Below are 21,313 nucleotides of genomic sequence, written 5' to 3' on the forward strand. Positions count from 1 at the left end.
TAAGCTTTAAAACAGCGGTTCTTAACCTTTTTTAGTCCACGCCCCCCTAAGGTGTTTGTCGGACACTTTACGCCCCCCTTCCCCCTAAAACAGGCAAAAAACGACAGTGCACATGCAGCAATGGAACTAGCAGAAGTTTCCGTTGCCTATGTTGTAAACCAGGGATCACGTAATTACGGCCCGGGGGCGTTAAAGATTGTGAATACATTCGTAATACATTTTACCTGGTCTAACAGGATTACAAGGCATAAGTATCATCCAAAAGCAGTTTGTTACGTCACAGACAAAAGCAAAGAATAGAAATTGTGTGCGAACAATTGCCACTTTAGTTCTTTAGTTCTTATAATAAACGTGCATTAGTTGGTATGAGACACTTTTATATTTTTCACAATTTTACAATTAAACAGTGGCACAATCTGAATACAATCGCCTCGTGAGTGCCAGTTTGGGAAAGGCTGCTTCAGGGCTTGTAACCCATGCGGTTCTCGAGCGTGATTGTTAAAATTATCCGGCCCGCAGTTAAAAAAATTGGTTACCCCTGTTCTAAACTGACAAACTAAAAACTTTGCCACGTATGTCATTATTCAAAATTTGTGTTACGCCATAAGGTATTGCATCATAATATTCGTTTCTTTTAAAAAAGGTTTTTGCTCGCAAACAATACACTACACTTGCAAAATTAATTTTAGGGGGAAGTGAGTCCAAAATTAAATAAATTTGTTTATTTAACTTTTGGCTCACGCCCCCCTGGAAATGTCTGGCGCCCTCCTGGTTAAGAACCACTGCTTTAAAACCTCGTAAAATTAATTTGTTTATCGCCTTCACAGATGTGAAAAAAAAGTTTTTCAACTGGATGTCAAGAAAGGGTAGCGTATATTGAACCACAAAAAAGTTTTCATTGCAAGGTCTTGCTTCCTTGGAAAGGATGCTAATGAAACAATAGTCAATTGTTAGCACTTCATAACCTTAGGCCAGGGGTGCACAATCTGCGGCCGTACGGCCACATTCGACCGCGGAGACGAGTTTGTGCGGCCGTGAACTAGTATATTCAAATATATGTACTGGCGGCCGTGACGTAAATATAACTTTTTTGCTAAATATTTTGATATTTTGTTGGCCTGAAAAGATTATTACCAGCCTAGTAGACATATGCGTCAGATTTTTTGTACGCATATTGTGTACAAACATAGCGATAAAACAAGTACCACAAGCGTCAAATGTGATATTGATTAAGACGTCATAAACAGTTAAGACTGATCTTCACACCATGCAGCCCAATCTGTGCATCAAGTTGGAAACTAATCTGGGCTTTCTGGGCGCTAATAGATGGTATATACATACGATATAAACCAGGGGTCGGCAACCTTTTAGGCGACGCGTGCCAGTTTACTTGTTGTTTCCATGTGTTTATGACCTCGCGTGTCCACGTTTTTCCAAATAATAGTGGTTCGTGCCAGCAGATATTATTAATAAAGAGAAAGCATAGTGCAGGGGTGGCCAGACCTGCTTTACACTCGAGCCGCATATTACAAAACTTAGTTTTTAAATGAGCCGCAACAGAAAAAAAAACGAATTTATTCCCCGACAATGAAGTGTATGCTATCAAATAATGATTACTGTTGTGTGGTGATACTGTGAGTCTCCACCTGGGCTGCAAGCTGTTTGAAATTAGGCTGATACGATGGGAAAGTTTTTGTGTTTAAATTCGTAATGACGTTTCAAGCTACTAGTTTTGTAATGAATGAGCGAAGCTTGACATATAAGACACACAGGTTTACCTCCTTTATCAATGAATGCAAACTCCTCCTCTCATCCTGTTTTAAAAGCTATATTTTCTTGTTTATCTTTTTTTGCAATTATTTCTCAACGACATTTTTATGGCTATGCTTTGCAGTTATTGCTAGTATAGGCTGCAATACAAATGTAAAATGCTTTTAGTGTCAGCCCTGACTTACAGCTTCAATCTGGTAATATATTTGACTACAATGCACAAGCTAGCACGCTTCTGTACAATAATGTTTTTTTTTTTCGGTTTTCGGAATGTATATTGGTTATTATAAACAGTCAGTCTATTGTTAATACGTGATAGATTGCATTGTTTTATCATCGGGTTAAAATACTCGGCAAGATGGGGAAATGCATCTGCAACATTAAAGAGCCGCATGCGGCTCGGGAGCCGCAGTTTGGCCACCCTTGTGCATGTAAGGCTGAATTTTAACACAATGGCATGATAAAAACCATAAACAAGCAGTGTTACAGGTTAAATTGTTACTTCAATATAAACACGCAAATCGGTTGTAGCGTGCCATGATAAACCCTCTCGCATGCCAACCTTGTAATTGACGGCCGTTAGTAAAATAGATCCTCTGCGATGCGGCCGTAGTAGCGAAAAGGTTGTGCACCTTTGCCTTAGGCGAAAAGGCCAACCAAAATTTACATTAATTCTTTGCATATCAACAGGAATTTCCCCCGAATATTCAACGAAATTTCCGGCAGACAGTATGGTGTCTTTTTAAACCTAAAATCGAAACTTACTATAGTTCAAATGAGGAAACAGTTTTATATAGCAGTATAGTGATTTTTAAATAGGAAATTTGGTCAGTACATGTTAACCTGCGTGGCGGTTGCCCATTGGCTCGTGATCACGTGGCTGTAGTGTAAATGTTAGGCAGACTAGGCTAACAGTTAAGGGTGCCGCTTAACAAATAATTACTTATGTAATAGTTCGAAATAAAACGCTTTTACGTTATTCTAAAGCAGTGGTTTTCAACCTTATGCTGATTATATACCACTTGACGACATTTTCTATCGCTGTGCACCGCCTAAACCCTATTGTAAACGGTAGAGAACAAGCGATAGGCCTAATCTTAAATCACTATGTTAGCAATTCCCAGGGGCGGCTCGTGCTAGGGTTCTGCGGAGCTGCAGCACCCCCAAGATATTTTTACTTAATACACCTACCATAATATTACAAATAACTTTCATTATTTTGATTTTTTTTATTCCTTAGCAATATATAATAAGCATAATTTCCGCCCTAATCACCTTTTTTTTCATTAAAAATTTTTTTTTTTTGAAACACTAATGTATATCTATGCTGGAACTGCAGCTCCAGTTTTCTGACGTTTCGTGACGTTTTGCGGTTCTGCGCATGCGCACTTTGAAAAGCTACATGCTGGGCGAAATAGGAGCCAGGGTGCTGCGACTCGCGCAGCTCCACCAATCACGTAGCGTGTGACCTGGGCACCCGGAAGTAGTTGTCTGTTCCGCGTTTATTGTGTGCCAAAGCAAATCACGTGTACCATCAGGTTCGACAATGAGTACAGTACGACAGTTATTCTTTTTTAATCATTTTTACTAGTGATGTACCGAATCGGCAAAATTTCGATTCGGCCGAAACCGAATATTCGGTGGTTTTGCCGAATAAATTCGGCCGAATCAACCGAATCATTTATGACGTCTCGCGAAGTCGTACGCTATGCGTTTGACATGAAAATATATGTTTATCTACCAGGCAATTAGTGCAGAATGGTTGTGTTTAGTCCCTATTTTAGTTCTGTGGGGTTTAAAATTGCCTCAAGCATGATTGCCAACCCGACAATGAATTACTGATTACTTGTCTGCAGTGGTAAAAACGATAATGTGTAAAAAAAGATAATGATTGGCGCGATTTTCGTTGGTACTAAGCAGAAAAGACACGTTTAACGCTTTAAATATGCGTTCGTAAAAGATTCGGTTTCGGCCGAATCGCAACAAATTATTCGGCCGAAACCGAATCTTTGCAAAAGTGGCCGATTCGGCCGAATAAATTCGGCAAACCGAATATTCGGTACATCTCTAATTTTTACGGTTTTTGATTGAAAGGTTAATCATGGCTTTTCAAGATTCTAATTCGGTGACTGTAAGTGAGCTTCAGCAACTTAAGATTTCGCAGTTATCAAGTGCTGAAAAGGTAAGTATAAAGAAAAAAGGGCGTCCAACGCCTGATATTCAACTTTGTCAGCCAGGAATGAGCTACAACAAGAAATATATACGCAGTTTTAATTCTGAATGGTATCAAAAGAAAAATGGCTTGGTGGTTGTGAAGTTAAAAATGCACTGTTCTGTTTTCCATGTTTGCTGTTTGGAGGTGATGAAAAATGCTGGACAAAAGATGGTTTTACAAATGTAGCCAAAATAGGCGAGAAAGCAGAAAAACATGAGAAGTCAAAGAAGCATGTGGACAATGATGTTTCACTTTCACTTTTGGGAACTGTAAATATTAAGGAAAAACTTAGTGAGGCGTATATAGGCTTTCAATTATTGAACACAACAAAAAAGTGGAAAAAAATCGTGAAATTTTGTCCAAAATAATAGACTGCATTTTGTTCTGTTGAAACTTTGAAACTCCCTTACGTGGACATTATGAAAAAGATGAGTATTGATATAATGGACATGTACTGTTTGCCTAAACAGTAGCTGCTAAATTGCTTCACAGGAAGTGTTTCTTAAGAATGAACATTCTACAGACAAGATAGTAGTGACCACCAAGCACATCCTATTGTTGACAAAGAATGAAAATGTTTCTGTAGATCTGATGTTCATGATTACTTTGAAAAATAATCTTTTTGCTGTTTCCATGAGTCCTTCAAAGGCAAAACAGTTTGGATGCAAACCTTTGTTAGGAACACCATTATTTCCAAAAGACTTGCACTTGCAGTGCTAGTACTACTAAATAGAAAAACAGTTTCTCAGTTGTCATTTGGAATCAAGGAAGAAGCTATCAATTATAAATACCAAACTATAACTTTATGATTCATTTTGGTTGTAAAAAGGAAGCACAAGGTTTAATAATATGTTTTAAATTTAAGTGAGAGTGTTGTAAATTTTAAAGCTTGAAGGAGTTTTGCACTTAAAAAAGCAATTATAAGCTATTTGCCAGCAAATAAAGCAGCCATTATAGCAGTTAAAAATCTGAAAGACAAATAATAGTCTGTACACAAAAATTCAAAAAAAGATGTTAAAATAAACAAGTTCTGACATAAATGTAAAGTGGTTGTTAAATTTGTCAGTTATGATACCAATAAACAGCTGTATGGCTAGTTTTTTGTGTGACAATTATAATCTGTAAAATGTCATATAATATGTTGAAAACGCTGACTGTGACCATAAGGTTACTTAAATGAAACATGACCATTTTTTTAAATGTTGTCGAACTAAAATACTTTGACCTTTTTCGAATCATTACTTTTTTTCTATATTCTTGTCGTGTTTTACCGTATTTACAACCGCTTAGTTTCGAGTCTGTGTCACGTGTGCTTTTGTTCCACATTATTACTGCATGTTATGGTGTTTAGGCTAAACAGTTTAGCCGTCGCTGTGCAAGTAAACAAAATACACAAATGATATCGTCTGCTATTTACACTCGTGTACATTATTGCGCAACAAAAATTACGTCACAATGGAGTTTCTTATTAAGATTTGTATTACTTGTTTTTCTACACAAAACAATGGCTAGAAAACTATAAATGTAGGTTTTCTATATATTGCCAACTTATATATGTTCAATAAAGGCTAAAATTTATTTTGAGCAGCACCCCCACAAATTTTAGGCACGAGCCGCCACTGGCAATTCCAAAACAATGCCAAAGACACGAGTTTTGCCCCAAACCATGGCGTTATTTGGGTCAGTTAAGTTGTATTTCATAATCAGACTTGAACTAGGTATGGTAGAAAGCTACTCGCATACCACAGAAATGCTCTGAATCTGATGTACCGCTAGTGCTACGGGTACCAAAGGTTGAGAACCACCGTTCTAAAGTATTGCTCAAATAAGTAAGCCTGAACAAGGGCAAGTGTATTTGGGTCTGGTCAATTATCATTTTTTGTTACAAAAAAACTTTTAGATTATCGATAGACAGAAAATTATGAACAAAATCGTTATTTTTGCCCTCATCATAGCAGCTTGTCTAATCAACCAATCACAACAACGTCGTCGTCGCAGATGGCGTTCGTGGCGTGGTCACGCCAAACGATGGATTGGTCATATAGGTCGTTGGATTGGCAAAGCGGTAAAAACTATCGGGTGAGTAGAAAAGTGGTTCAGTGTAATGTAAAGGCCCCCTGTTTATATTTTCTTAATATTTGAGAAGATGGATTCTAATCTCTTTCCTTGTTAAAAGTCCCCCTGCGTTGGTATTGTAGCCATAATCTCCGCCATTATACTGCATTTTAAACAGACAAAATGGTACAAGTGACGACGTGTTTTTTACATCATAGAGTGATTCTGGTGTTAGGTAACGCAAATGTACCGTAAATACTTAGCGTATACGTAGATTTGTAAATGATATCGTAATCCATGTATATAGGTATGTGTGCGTCAAACCTACTATAACAGACAAAACACTTTGTCAAGTCTTACGTCGTTCACGTTTTTTTGCTTAGCTAGTTATAGTTCACGTAAGTAATAGGCATTATCGGTACATTATTCAAATAGAATGGAATTCTTTGAATATGTATCTATACATAAAAACGGTGGATGGCTTGAGACTTGTAAAAATTTTCAGTATGTTATTATGCCACCGTTGTCTCCATCTCTCGTAGTGAGTCTCTGGTGACTCGTCATTTATAATGTTTGTTGTTTACAACGTAACCATATTTTTTTGTAGAAAGTGGGATGAAAAAATTTGCAGCATGACTGAAAAGGAAATGGCGGGACTGCAGAAGGACAAGGAGTTTTTGCAGATGCTAGATCAGCTGGCAAAGGACACACAAGTGTTGAGGCAGGCTGCCGCGGAAGATGTGGACCTCGAAGCCTTATTAAACAATTTGTAATGTGCTATACGGTAGTGAAACGATATTTTGCAGTGTATGCAAAATACTGTATGAACACATTAAGCCGAAATTTGAAAATAATACGGATGTACCGTATCTTTTGTGACTTATTAAAATGTTGCATTTGCAGTTGCATTTTTGTTATAGAAGAGGGGTTCGCACACATATTGTCCAAATCTTTAATATGTACACAGAGAAATACTGTTAATATCACGCCACAAATTAATTTAGGATTAGATTTTTATGACCGGTGAGGCAGCGGGTCATAAAAAAATGATCGACGAAAACGACAGTATAATAACAGAGAGAAAACTTTAGCTACTTAGCTCAGTAATTTATATTTTGAGACCGGACTCGGAATGTGTAGTAGAACTGGTCCTAATCCAACCGGTTTGTTAAAAAAAGCCTATACAAGACCTGAACCCAAACCTGGCCTGAAAAGCTCATGAGATCCAGCTCTGAAACAACACGTTGGCGTTTTCAAAACGCCGTTTTGTTAAACGGTATTTGGTGCTACCGGTTGATAAAATAAAGACGTGCTTTTTCCACATTGTAAGTATTCTTCTATACGACTAACAGACTATCAAAAACTCAAGGGATTTGCCAATTCCTCCTAAACCTTTCACCAAAAAAAGAAAAACAAACTACACAACACGGCGAGTAAATGAAAACAGCTTACCATAATTTAACCTATGCAAGCAACGACAAAAACTGCAACGGTCAAGTATCTTCTGGGTCTCTCTTGTCTGTCGAATAACAAGCAAAAAAATCGTTTGTAGAGTTTCAGAAAATAGAAAAAAATCTTTTCAACATTTATGCTGGTGCATCGCGAGTGCTGTCAATCAATTTAAATGCGTCACAGCCGGAGAATAAAGAAAAAACGAGCTTGCATATCTTGACATCGTAAAACTTTTGTGCAATGAATGCCCCGTTTTTTATACCGGGCTCTGTGCCGAACATACATACATACCGAATCTGCCTTAGACCACTGATCATTTATTTGATGCTGTAAAAGCAATCTAACGATCATGTATGCAATGCTGACAAGTGCAGCAGGTAGCTTGGTTTGTGATTCGACTTTTGGCAGGCGTATAACCAAGCCTTAGTTAGTAGCTCAGTAAACGAACCACACATTTTTGAAAACGTTCAAATCTCATCGCAGGTAAGACAAAATCAAACCGGGTGGGGACCTGTTGTAGGGTAGATTCCTTTTGGTCAAACGCCATTTAACGCTTTACAGAATGTTAAACTTGTGTTATAAATGAAAAACATTGGTTTATTTCGACCACAAATGTCTGAAACCATGGTCTTTTGATCACAATTGCTATATCCAACTACATACTCAACGAACCTCAAGCCAAGTAAATGAGCCCAAGTAGTACAAGCCCTCTAATTTAAGCTTTAACTTGGCCCAGTCTACAACTCGGTAACAGGAAAGCAATCATGTTTGCCCTCAACTGTGATTATTCAGCATTCGAAACAGAACTACTGCATTAATGCCTTACAGCTTCGCTCTGTCTGACAAGGAAAACTGGATTTCAATTTTGTTACATTTCCAGTGCATCTCTTGATTGTGAAGCAAGTGGCAGTGAGCTTTTTGGCGTTGCTTGTGACGTCGAAACTCGCGATTTTGAGGTGAAAGGTCGCGCACAACATTTGCATAAAACAGAAACAGTTTCGTGTCTCATTTTTCTGCAAAAAAACAAAACAAAAGTTTTTCTAATGAGTTTTAAGGAATTTGGAGAATCAATAGTATACAATAGGTTACCTGGATGCAAGGTTGTAGAAGATAGGGTTAAGACATTCACTAACACGCAAACAAATATAAGTTCCAATTCCAATCGTCCAATCAAGTTTTTTCGCTTGGTAAGTTTGCGGTGTTGCGCCAGTTGTGTAAAAATGATAAGCTATGAAAAAATGAAAGCTAACATAGGCTATGAAAAAATAAAAGCTGTGATAAACTATGAAAAAACTATAACTTTGCGAAACTAATAAGTCAAGTTCACAATGTGTTTTGGCAAGCGACTTTGTTTATCAGAATTGTGAAAAGGAAAGCGATGCTTTTGTTGTACAAAAAAATGGCTGAAAATAGATTATATGATTAGATTTTACATACTTATTTAAGCAAAAGTTTAATAGAATGTAATTAAGAAAAACTATCAAGGTCAAAAACAAATATTCTACTACAAACGAAAATTAACAATACTACGCATGCACAATGGAACAAAGGAACTCTTTTTAACGTAAATATTCTCAGCTATAAATTGCATTTTTTTTCAAAAAACACACACGTAAAACTTCTATAACATTCATTTATTTAGGGGACTTTTTTCGTTTAATGCTATTGTATACTGCTTACCTGTTTGAGGTAAATAGCCAGCAAAGAAAGAACCAACAATCAAACCAAGTTGTAACATAATTTGATTTTCTTTTGTTCTCCTTCTGGCTTCCAATCTGGCCCTTGGCTGCCTTTGAGGCGAAGACCCAGCTCGGCCTATAAAGTACATTAATTATTTTAAGTTGCCCGTTGGTAATAATGGGTTACATGCAGTAATTTTTGTACAACAGTTTGCAATTGGACTTTTGAGATTTAGATTTAAGTTCCATCAGCCATGTCAATACATATTATGGGTTTATACAGTTATATTAAATCCTGCCCTTTTTGCATTATGTTAAGTAGTAACGTAAAATTGTTTAGTACAAAATGGCAACATGAACATAACATCCCATTATTGTAAAGTATATACGCTAATGCAGTAACAAATTGAAGGGTGATAACGGTTTAAAAATATCCTCTATAAGCGGTAAGGAGGAACATGTTTGGGAAAGGTTAGATATTCGCATTTGAATCGATTGGCGCTAAAGTCAGTCGAGATTAACGCGATTTAAAAGGGTCTGTTTGAGTCTAAGATACTGATTGTATCCTGTTAAACAGTATGTTAAAATGATAACTGTGAAAGCTATAAACCGACTTAATGCTGTATTTTTTTCTTTAAATATTAAGGCGAGGAAAATTCGCCTTCAAATCTTAACAATGTAAAACAGTTTGTTCTTCTGTATTGAATTAATGCTTTGGTCGTGTTAAGTGTACTGTGGCTATCTTCCGATTTAATTCGCAACCGCCAATATAAAAGTTTTTTTGTGTGTTTTTTGTATTCTTAGCATATAACTACACCACAAATGTAGGTATTATATTATGAGGGCTTTCATCCAAAGCAGCGGTTCCCAACCTTTCTGGTGCCGTGACCCCATGATAACATTTGCCAAGTTGCGGTGACCCCAAGGTCAAAAATTAGTAGGCTCTAAATTAAAATTTACTGTATTTATTTGAGTGGGGCTAGTGGTCCTTGGCCTAAAACAAGTTGGGAGCCATGGCTTAGGCCAGGTGTGTCAAACTCAAACAACCTTGAGGGCCAAAAACAAACTTTGAAGTAGGTCTAGGGCCGCACTATTGAAACATTGTGACAATGTAACATGACAACAACAAAAATTCTAAGATTTGAAAGAAAAAGGTTCATTACTGCCATTATACATACAGATATACAGTGGCGCAGTGTGAAAGAACCAACTGTACTTTATTGCTTTGTGCGAAAACAATGGCATACAATGACGCAACAATCGCAATTGTTGATTTTAAGGTGGGCTGTTTTCGATCATCCTACTGAAACGTTGCATATACCACTAATAGAGAATGATTGTATCATCTAAACTCACTGGTCTGACAGACTACTTCGCACGAGTAAAAAACAATAACTTATAAAAGTTACTTTGCGGGCCGCATGTTTTAGCCCTGCCTTAGGCGACCCCAAGCGAATTGCCATGCGACCCCAGTTGGGGTCGCGACCCACAGGTTGGGAACCGCTGATCCAAAGGAATATGTGCGAAATTGACGTCATAGACACTTAACAGTTTGTCGTAAATTTACTTGGTAAAATAAGATTCCAGACATGAGAAATTACTATGTTACGTTTTAATTTGCTGTATAAAGTGGTTGAGGGCGTAGTGTACGCTGGAAATTATACAGGCTCTTGGTGTTAATTGCTTCTATTTGTCACTCACATGATCGACCTATATACTTAATTACATCCGTATGAGGTCAACATATTTAATCCGTGCCTCAGGCCCTGTCTACTTTACAAGTTAACAAGTTTTTAATGTTTAAAAGTATTCTACACGAATCCCAGATGACCCGTTAGGCTAAAAAGGCAACAAAATGATTTAAAGCAGTGAAGGTCACATTACATCTTTGCAATGGAGGTAAAAAAACGATAAAGTATTAAAAAATGAACTTGATTATAGCCATATTGTTGCGCAACGCACACCAGGAACATACTGTTGTGAAGATTTTTTAACAAAACGTATTTCTTGACGGTTTTTAAAAAAATCGGGAAAGTAAATTTATAGCAGAAAACTACCCAAAGTCTAATTAACTAAAAGTATTGAACATTCATAATTTGCAAGCTGCAAGTAAACTTAAATTTACATCCCAATTTATATTGATAATGTTTAAGTTATATTTCGCCATAATAATTAGTCGTTAGAAGGGCAAACTTGAAAGTTTTGGTTCGGGTTTGAGCTTACAAATAAAACTTACACAGACTTCAGTCCCCACTTTGGCACATTTGCGTCGCAATTTTACGTTTTTTTGCACGAATGTGCAAAAAGTAAAAACTCTACATACTGTACAGCAACATTTTTTGTGTAAACTTATTTTTGAGATTGGTTCGTTAAAACTTCCAGGCAAAATCGCAAAAAAATGGAAATATTATTCTCACCTATTATAGATTCTCGCCGCTTCCGTTTGTCAAAAAGCACATACGTGATGGCGATAGATAGTACGAGTAGCATAAGCATAGGGAAGTAATACATGATACTGTAGGCCACCACGGAATAAAGGCGAAATGCCGAAACCCTGCAAAAAGAAAGAGATAAACAAGTTTACCAAAGGCGTATTAGAATCAAACATGTCTCATCAGCGACAAGACATGGGCCGGAAAATCTACCATGCGGTGGGATTCGAACCCACAACAGTTGGCGAACCTAGGCCCTAACTACAAGTTAGGGATTGGTATTACGCCTCTTCTGGGCCTGGCGACGTGCTTTTTTTCGAGTGTACCTTTAAGGCCAGTAAGAATAAACGTACATTTTAAAATTGGGCAAACACATTTAACATTCCTGTACGAATCTGTTTCAGATGAGTTACTCCAAACCAGGATCTAATACCATGACCTTAACTGTTGGCTTTGACAAATTCAAAAGTTAAACAAAAGGTACCGAATTTGCAAAAAATCAAAGAATGTGGTTTGAGAAGACACATGTGTTGAAAACTGGATCAAGGTTAACCATCACCGATCTAATCAAATAGAGTGGCCAACAAGAAATTCTTAAATATTACCTCTGAACTAAGGTAAGTGGTTTCCTATACAATTTCTCATACTTATACTTATGATTTAGGTCAATGCGTGTCACTGAATTTTTATGATAAGAATAGAATTAAATTGCGGATCAATGTATTAAAAAAACAAGACGTTTAAATTCAAACCACAGCAGATCTCAGTTATAAAATTATGTATAAAATCTTACCATTCAATGCTTAATGTACAGGCTGGCCACTTTGCATCTACTGCGTCGCTTTGTCGATCTCGCGTTTTGGACTCGAACCAAATGATAAAAGGTACAAATCCGATGAAAAATGTCGCAAACCATATCGTTGCAATGGTGGCCTTAATAGAAAAACAACACAGTTTTTAACTTAAATTGGTAACGTACAAAACAAAGCTGTTTCGAATTGATTTGTTAGATTTTACCAGTTGCAGAATTTGTTAGAAGATCCGATTTCAAGTAAAAAGAGGAGAGTTATATACAAAATATTTACATATATTTTTTTGGTTGTTACAAAAATAGCAAATCTTAGACAAAAACAATATTTAGGAACAGTAAATGAGCTTGAAAGTAGCTTGATCTATGACAAAAATGACAAAGATATGTAGTAAATAAATTTGAAAGTGCAACAGGTCGTTTGTAATGAAATGCTTTTCTTAACAAATACAAACAGTTTGATTTTTGATCAAAACAATTTGTTTCTATATGTAAAGTGTTGCTGCCAGGCATAATATATAAACTAAAAAATGTTCTTTTGGCAAATGTTTTTCTTTAACAGACTTTTAAACCTTCTATTTTGGTCGCTTTCATCAGGGTAATAACACTCGGCCGCAATGAACAAAAATTGGGTTTATAATTTTTTTTTACACTGATAAAAAGTTTACCTATGTGTAACAAAAACGTTTAAATTACTAGTCCAAGTTCAGACAATTACTTTAACATACAACTGTTTCAGACAGTTGACAGCATAGTTAATATAGTTAATGACAAATTACTCCTATGACGAAGCTTGTGCGGTTTAACCCCGGCAATTGCGTCTATAATTGACGGATAATCGTACATATGGAACTAGCCCTCGATGGAACGACATCTTAATTCATAGTTGTAGTAAACAAATACTTCCTATGTCACTTGTTAATTTTAAACAATATTTTACGGAAAGCACACTTGTTGATTAGGCGGGACAGTTTTTAATTTTAATATGGTGGTAATTAAGTACTTATGCAAGTTAATGATGATTGCAAGTCCAAGCATTACAAAATATTGACGAACAACCTAACTTGTAACTTGCAAAACAGGCGGGCACAAACCAATTGCTGTTAACGTTTCGAAAAACCTACCAATTTGAAGAGGGATTTAGAAGAAATTGTTGGGTGGTATAATTGGCTTTTACTTGAGTATTTGTCTACAACTGGGGTCCACAACCTGTGGCAGCAGAGACGTGTTTATACGTCCGTGAACATATTTGTTAAAATATATGTACTGGCGACCGAAACGTAAATAAAACTTTTTTGCTAAATAATTGTATATCAAAACTGCTGTAAAGAATTTTTTGCGAAATATTTTTTTGGATAGGGTGTTATCATATGTCATATATTTGAGATAAGTCTATTTATTTATATCAGTAATTTTAATACAAAACATGGGTGAAATAAGTATCTGCGATGCGGCCGTCATAGCAAAAAGGTTGTGCACCCCTAAACTGCACAGTTTAAGTTTTCATTTGCTCCGAACGGGTTACGCTGGTTCAATTTATTCGATTCTAGTTACCATTGGTTACTCAATGTACTAAAAAAGCACAAAAACAAACGACCCCAAGCAACAGCTTACTCACTTTTACATGAATGGACTTAATCTTGTAGTACACCGCTGGCCATTTAACTGAGATAAATCGGATGACAGCAAAGAGAAGAATGTGGGTAGAAGTGACGTAGGACGTCCAAATATCGACAGCCCATATAAGCTGAAATGTAATAACAACGGGTTACAATGAGCGAACACCAGGATTAGCTGCAACACATAACAAATCAGACATAAGGTGTTAATACGCGCTGTGGGTGAATCTTTTTTCTAACGACGCTTCTCAACGGTCTGCAAAATAGTTATTTTTTGCAACCTAAATCCAGTGCTTTAATGGGTTTTGTAATGAGGTTTCAAAATGTAAAATATTGGGATATCTTGTTTCTTGGTAGATTTAGAGTACATATACTGTAATAAAGATAGGGTTATCGAAAAACACTTTTTAAAATGGATATTGCTCTTTGTTCGGTATTCTTACGTAAGTTAGCATTTCCAAAATTTGTGATCAGAAGACTGTCAGAGAATGGTTGTTTACACATAATCAGCTTAATATGACAAGGCCTTTCAGAATAAAATGATTGAAGTCTCTTAAACAGGAGTTTACAATGTAAAAGGCACGGACAATTTCGTAGAAACTAATGGTCGAAACGTTTTCCTATTAGCTTACACATATGCGTAACTTGGCGCAACTTATGCTTTACAAATACCTAATATCTTTTCAATAATAAACCATATAATGATTGTTCGTTGTGGTAATGTGTTGCAGGATAAACAAAAAGTTTAAAATCTAACAGCATTTAAGATCCTTAACAATGCATTCCCTAACATGGTACAGCACAATGTACTGTGACCAATTTATATGTAAAAGAATAGCAGTATAAGTCGGAACGCAACCTTTAGTGTACAATGAATTATGAATTGTTCAAAGTTTGAGTTAATTTGAGTTCGAAGAATAAAATGGTTAGAATTACCTTGCACATAAACCCTGATGCGTTCCACTCGTCAAAACCCCAAGTTCGCCTGTATAGGAACAGTGGACTGATCATTGCGGACATGAGATCAGAAACACACAAACTCATAATCATGTAGTTAAATGTTGTCCTGAAATACACAGCAAATAATGATTTAAACCATTTTAAATTGCAGTAAATCTTTAAGCAAACCAAAGGACAAAAGATATACATTTATTCTTGACACAGTAAAATCTTGAAAATGGAAGACAAAATGCGAAAACACTGAATTAACCTGTATGGGCTTATATTCGGCCAGAAACGTCAATACAGTTCCCATATTAAACTAAATGTATTGTTTTTTGTACGACTGGATGTAAAATTACACTAAAAAACGAACAATGTAACCAATGCATTCAAACCCCAGCGAAAAAAAAAACCTGGTTTAGATACTCACTTAAGTTTTTCAGATTTCGCAATGACCGACATCGTGATGAGATTTGCCACAATTCCAAATGCACAAAGGGGAAGGAGAATCGATGACGTCACAATCATTGATACGTCACTGAAAGGCCGACGGTAAACGCTGCAAAAATATTTCTTGTCAGAAACTAAATGGACATGCCCAAAACGTGTGCACGCGTTTTTTGTAGACGCTGAAATGTCTAATGTTGTGAATACGCTATTGACGTGTTTATGGTAAAATGTAAGTAACTGAAAGACTTAAAACTAGCTGCAAGTTTAAGGTAACAAGCCAACTGTATTATAGATGTATAAAAATAAGTACCTGCTATTAGATAAATTTAGCAAAACCTCCATCCTGCAAAACTCGTGCAACCTGCAGACGAATGCAACACAAAAAAACTAACAACTTTACTACCAGATCATTCCACACAGCTAACTAAATTCAACCGTTCTCATTGCCACCTGGCGTAAACTGAGGACATTTGAAGCGTGCTGTGGCCAGCGTAATCACCTGAAATGCTACAGGCGTTTTGGAATCGTGCGAACGACTCGAGAACTTAATTGAAGGAAGCATTCAGTGCGTGGTAATTATCAAGAATTACTATTGGCGTTGAATTTTGAAGTAAGTTTTCTTTTTTTGGCTATATTCTGTAATAATTACTGTCACAGGTTGAGCCATTTTTCTAAAAGTTTATACTTTAATACGGCTTATAATTTTATTTGTATCTCAGCAAATGCACATTTGAGTCCATCATTGGAGGATTTGCAATTTGATTTGTAATTTGTTTTACTTGATAGAATTTAAAGTTAGTTGGTGCATGTGCCAACAAGTTACGTGAGGACAAAACAATTTTTTCAGGTATTATTTAAATTTGTAAGCGAGTTATGTTATATTTCAAATCCATCCTTTCTTAAAAGATGCATCCCTTTGCACTGAATTGCGCACTTTTAATTGCTCGTTGTTTTATTCCAAAAATTAGCATTTAAATGTTTAATAAAATCTACCACAATAAGTTCCGAGCTAAATTGTAAAAAAGAAACAAAATCCTGCGTATAGACTTTCTACTAAGTTAAATATCTGTCTAATCTATATAAATAAGTTTGCCCTAAAACAACAGACATTGACACACTGAATACAAAGCTCACTGCTATTTATTCAAGTAGTCTGTGTATACAGCACGATACGTTGCACAATAAAATGTTCGAATGATTGTTTCCGCCAATATATCGTACAAATGTGATATGTACAGTGTCATGTTACCTTGTAAGTTATAGAATGTCAATAAAATGTAACAATTTTTTTAGGAAAACAGAACTAAAAATTACGGAGAAAAATTGCAAGAGCTAATTAAATTTTTATAAGGTTAAGGACAAAAGACTTCCAGGCACAAATATTTAATTATGTACATGAGTAAAATGTCTAAAACTATTCAACTAAATGCTAAGCCCGTTTACAAACAATAATATGTGATTGCACTCTAATCGCTGCGACGAGCTCCAACTAGCGACTAATCAAGCATAGTTTTGAACTCATCACGAACATCGGCATCCTGATTTTCAGCGTTTTCATTGTCATTCATTTGTAAACGTCGATCAAGCAATTTCATGATGTCCAACAGATCCATAAAGTCATCGTTCCGGCGTAATGTAGTTACCTCTAAAAAACATTAGACGTTTATATTAATTTTGCAACTAAGTTACAAACGAACCAAACACAATACACGTGAAGTCTATTAAGAGTTTGACCAAATTGCAATGGCGTAAAGGGTTATAATAATTTTATACCAACAAAATGCAGAAATAAAGGTCTTAATTCTACTGGATTTGGAAGCAAATGATGCAGCAAAACAACTAACCTTCTGAGGACATATCCAACGGTGATTGGTAACTGAAACAAGAAAAATAGGAACATTTTAACTTGTTAAAAGCTCTGCAAAAGAGCTGGCAAAGCATGTTCATTTGCTGTGTTAAGATGCATTATCAACGAAATTTTCACCTAATTCGGACCAACTTTATAAAGTACAACTGATTTGTAATGTGGTAAGGTTTTTATCTACTTGATATCGGTTAATCCGGATCTTCGCTTAATCTAGACGACTTTTTTGGTCCAAACGGGTCAGGATTAACCGAAGTTTACTATATAATACCAAAAGCGATTATAAAAACACTTGTAATCAAATATACTTACTTTACTGTTTATACGAGCTGCATAGTTTGTTTTTGATTAAGCTATTTTTTGTCCCTAAAAGTAAGTAAAACTCCAGCTTAGTGTTCTATAGAAGACTATAGTCTCTAGTCTACTGTTCTAGTTTGCGGTCACTTACCCGTATGCCCCACGGAACAATGGACCACATTGGCCAGCTGCTTGTCCGTATCCTCCAGCAGAGCCGCCACCGAGATTACCAAGTCCGCGAACTAAGCTTCTAGCATGCCGGAAGGCAGATCTAAAAAATCCCGACCCGTGTCTTCTACTTTTGCTTCTACTTCTAAGAAAATATCTTAAATTTTAATGTACAGCAAAGCTTCGCAGTTTATATTCAAAGTAAGTGAATGCAAAGCTCTGGTTAGACTTAGAGTAAGTGCGATTTAAATTAAACAAAGGAAATTAGCCTGAAATAGAGTTTTGTAAACAGGTAAACGAACAAGAGTTTTAAAGGAAAATGACTCGAACACGTGTGAAATGATCTGTTTCGCAAGCTAGAAAAAAGTTACACTAGCCAATACGGCCGATATCTCGTCACCAGCTGCACTGATGAGATCTTATAGGTCGAAACAGTGTGCATTGTCTGCAGCTTAGAAAAAAGTTGTTTTTACAAAAATGTACAAAAACTTTGACAGTTTTATCAAACTAACACAAAATTACCTGTTATACGATCTTCCTCTTCGTATTCGTCCGCTTTCGACACAAACGGCAAAAATTAGGAACGCAAATAAGATAAAGCTTAATTTACGTGACATGAGTTTTGAGTAACCCTGAATTGTTATATGCTATGTTATAACACGCAACGATTTCTAACGACAAAATAAAAGATGAGTATAATTAGTCAACAAGATGAGGCTTTGTCAGCTACACTGTTAAGAAATTTACATCTGATTTTATGTCAGTTTTCGAGTTTTTCCAAGAATATAAAAACATTACGTGAAACGTAGTTGCTCCAGTTTTTAAAACCGTCCAGCAATAACTATTGATTGCGACGCGATCCAATAGATAAAGCTGCCAATGCCCACGCTGGCCAATTTTTGGTTAACCGTCTCCGATTTTTATAGCAAAAAATATGCATTAAACAATATGTGGGGAAGTTTCGGTCGGAAGGAATTGAATGCAAAATAGTTTCGTATTTCCTTCATTTAAAGTTTTTCAATTTATATAATGTCCAATGACTTCATTGTTATTTTAGCATGCTTTGAGGATTTGTTTCGGTTATATTGTGTTACTCCAAGGGAGGAAAATCACAATTGACAATGCTAGTTATGCATCCTTTCGCAGGAAATTCGCCACAATCGGTATATTTATTGTTCGTTTTCGATCGGAAATTTATGAACAAATACGCTATAGGTCTATTACTTGATAGAGGAAATCTTCCCTCTGGTGATGTATTGAAGAGCGGAACGGTTTAGCAGATGTCCTTCCGCCTTGTGGAGTAGCCTACGCATGCCTGTTTCACTTTGTAGGCAGTCGTAAACAATAGGTTATTCACTCTTAAGCTCTAGTGTCCATGTTATTGTCGGGCCAGCAGTTAGCTGTAAGCGGCCTCTCCCCCACCGTCCGAAAAATCAAGCCCAAAACCCACCTGAACCCGAAATTGGTGGAATTGCGGCACAAACGTACCTGAGTTTGCCAGGCCCGAATCAAACCCGTTTTTTTAAAGCCGGAACCCGGCCCGAATTCAAACCCGACTTACACTAAGAAATTTTGTTTGCATTATAATGTACTTAAAGTGACGAGTATTACGTTCCAAATAGACGTAAAAGGCTTCATGCTTTATTATTGAAACGTATCGGCAAATGCTCATGTCATCATCAGTGATATCAGACTGATGAGCAGATACGTACATAATGTTCTAAATGTACGTTTGTTATCTGATAAAACAGTCAAAAATACATGACTAGATAATTTACACATTAAAAGCGCAACTACAGCTAACTATAGAATAATTTAATTTATTTTCAGGCATGACACGATTGTAAAGTATATTCAGCAGCCACATGCAGCCTGTGAACGTAACTTTACAGCTGCATATTGCAAAGTGGTCAATAATATACTTTAGGGTGTGTTGTGGTGGTTTGTTTTCACCTTTTTTATCACATTTTAAAATATGCATTAAACAACAAGTGGGGAAATTTCGGTCGGAACGTGTTGAATGCTAAATAGTGTCGTATTTCCTTCATATAAAATCGCTATCAATTTTCACTATGTCCAATGACTTTATTGTTGTTTTAGCTTGGTTTCGAAGTTTTCGGTTATGTTGTGTCATTCAAAGGGTGGAAAATCACAATTGACAATGCTTGTTATGGATACTTTCGCAGGAAATTCGCCACAATCGGTATATTTATTGTTCGTTTTCGATCGGAAATTTAGAACAAATACGCTATAGTTATATAACTTGAAAAAGGAAGTCTGCCCTCTGGTGATGTATTATAAAGCGAAACTGTTTAACAGATGTCTTTCCGCCTAAAGAGTAGCCCACGCATGCCTGTTTCACTTTGTAGGCAGCCGTAAACAATAGGTTATTTCACTCTTGAGTTGTAGTGTACATGTTATTGTCGGGCCAGCAGTTAGCTGTAAGCGGATCCAAACACCAAAAAACCAAAGCCCAAATCTCGTCCGAAACCAAAAATTTTGTTGAAATGAATGAGGCATAAAAGTTAACGAGGTGGAATTGCGGCACAAATATATCTGAATGTGCCGGGCCCAAATCAAAGCCGTTTTCCTTAAAGTCCGAACCCGGCCCGAATTCAAACCCGACCGCTATACCTACACTAGAAAAATTGTTTGAATTATAATGTGCATTTAATAACGAATATAACCAAATACATGTAAAATTAAGCGACATGCTTTATTATTCAAACGTTATGGCAAATGCTCATACCGTCATCAGTGATATCAGACTGATGAGCAGATACGTACATAATGTTCTAAATGTACGTTTGTTATCTGATAAAACAGTCAAAAATACATGACTAGATAATTTACACATTGAAAGCGCAACTACAGCTAACTATAGAATAATTTAATTTATTTTCAGGCATGACACGATTGTAAAGTATATTCAGCAGCCACATGCAGCCTGTGAACGTAACTTTACAGCTGCATATTGCAAAGTGGTCAATAATATACTTTAGGGTGTGTTGTGGTGGTTTGTTTTCACCTTTTTTATCACATTTTAAAATATGCATTAAACAACATGTGGGGAAATTTCGGTCGGAACGTATTGAATGCTAAATAGTGTCGTATTTCCTTCATATAAAATCGTTATCAATTTTCACTATGTCCAATGACTTTATTGTTGTTTTAGCTTGGTTTCGAAGTTTTCGGTTATGTTGTGTCATTCAAAGGGTGGAAAATCACAATTGACAATGCTTGTTATGGATACTTTCGCAGGAAATTCGCCACAATCGGTATATTTATTGTTCGTTTTCGATCGGAAATTTAGAACAAATACGCTATAGTTCTATAACTTGAAAAAGGAAGTCTGCCCTCTGGTGATGTATTATAAAGCGAAACTGTTTAACAGATGTCTTTCCGCCTAAAGAGTAGCCCACGCATGCCTGTTTCACTTTGTAGGCAGCCGTAAACAATAGGTTATTTCACTCTTGAGTTGTAGTGTACATGTTATTGTCGGGCCAGCAGTTAGCTGTAAGCGGATCCAAACACCAAAAAACCAAAGCCCAAATCTCGTCCG

General features: G+C 36.4%; 1 protein-coding gene across 1 annotated transcript; it reads right to left on the bottom strand.

The window, feature by feature from the left end:
• Positions 1-7,090: 7,090 nt before the first annotated feature.
• LOC145205343 (growth hormone secretagogue receptor type 1-like) lies at positions 7,091-15,899 on the bottom strand. Its single transcript, XM_080078038.1, has 9 exons — positions 15,733-15,899; positions 15,403-15,531; positions 14,967-15,096; positions 14,030-14,158; positions 12,397-12,536; positions 11,589-11,725; positions 9,173-9,307; positions 8,582-8,720; positions 7,091-8,505 (listed from the first exon to the last, which is right to left on the bottom strand). The coding sequence occupies exons 1-9, from the start codon at positions 15,762-15,764 to the stop codon at positions 8,361-8,363; spliced, it is 1,116 nt and encodes a 371-aa protein (XP_079934164.1). The 5' UTR covers positions 15,765-15,899; the 3' UTR covers positions 7,091-8,360.
• Positions 15,900-21,313: the final 5,414 nt, after the last annotated feature.

This window comes from Phallusia mammillata, chromosome 8, assembly GCF_965637545.1.
Source record: "Phallusia mammillata chromosome 8, kaPhaMamm4.hap1.1, whole genome shotgun sequence".
Classification (NCBI taxonomy): domain Eukaryota; kingdom Metazoa; phylum Chordata; class Ascidiacea; order Phlebobranchia; family Ascidiidae; genus Phallusia; species Phallusia mammillata.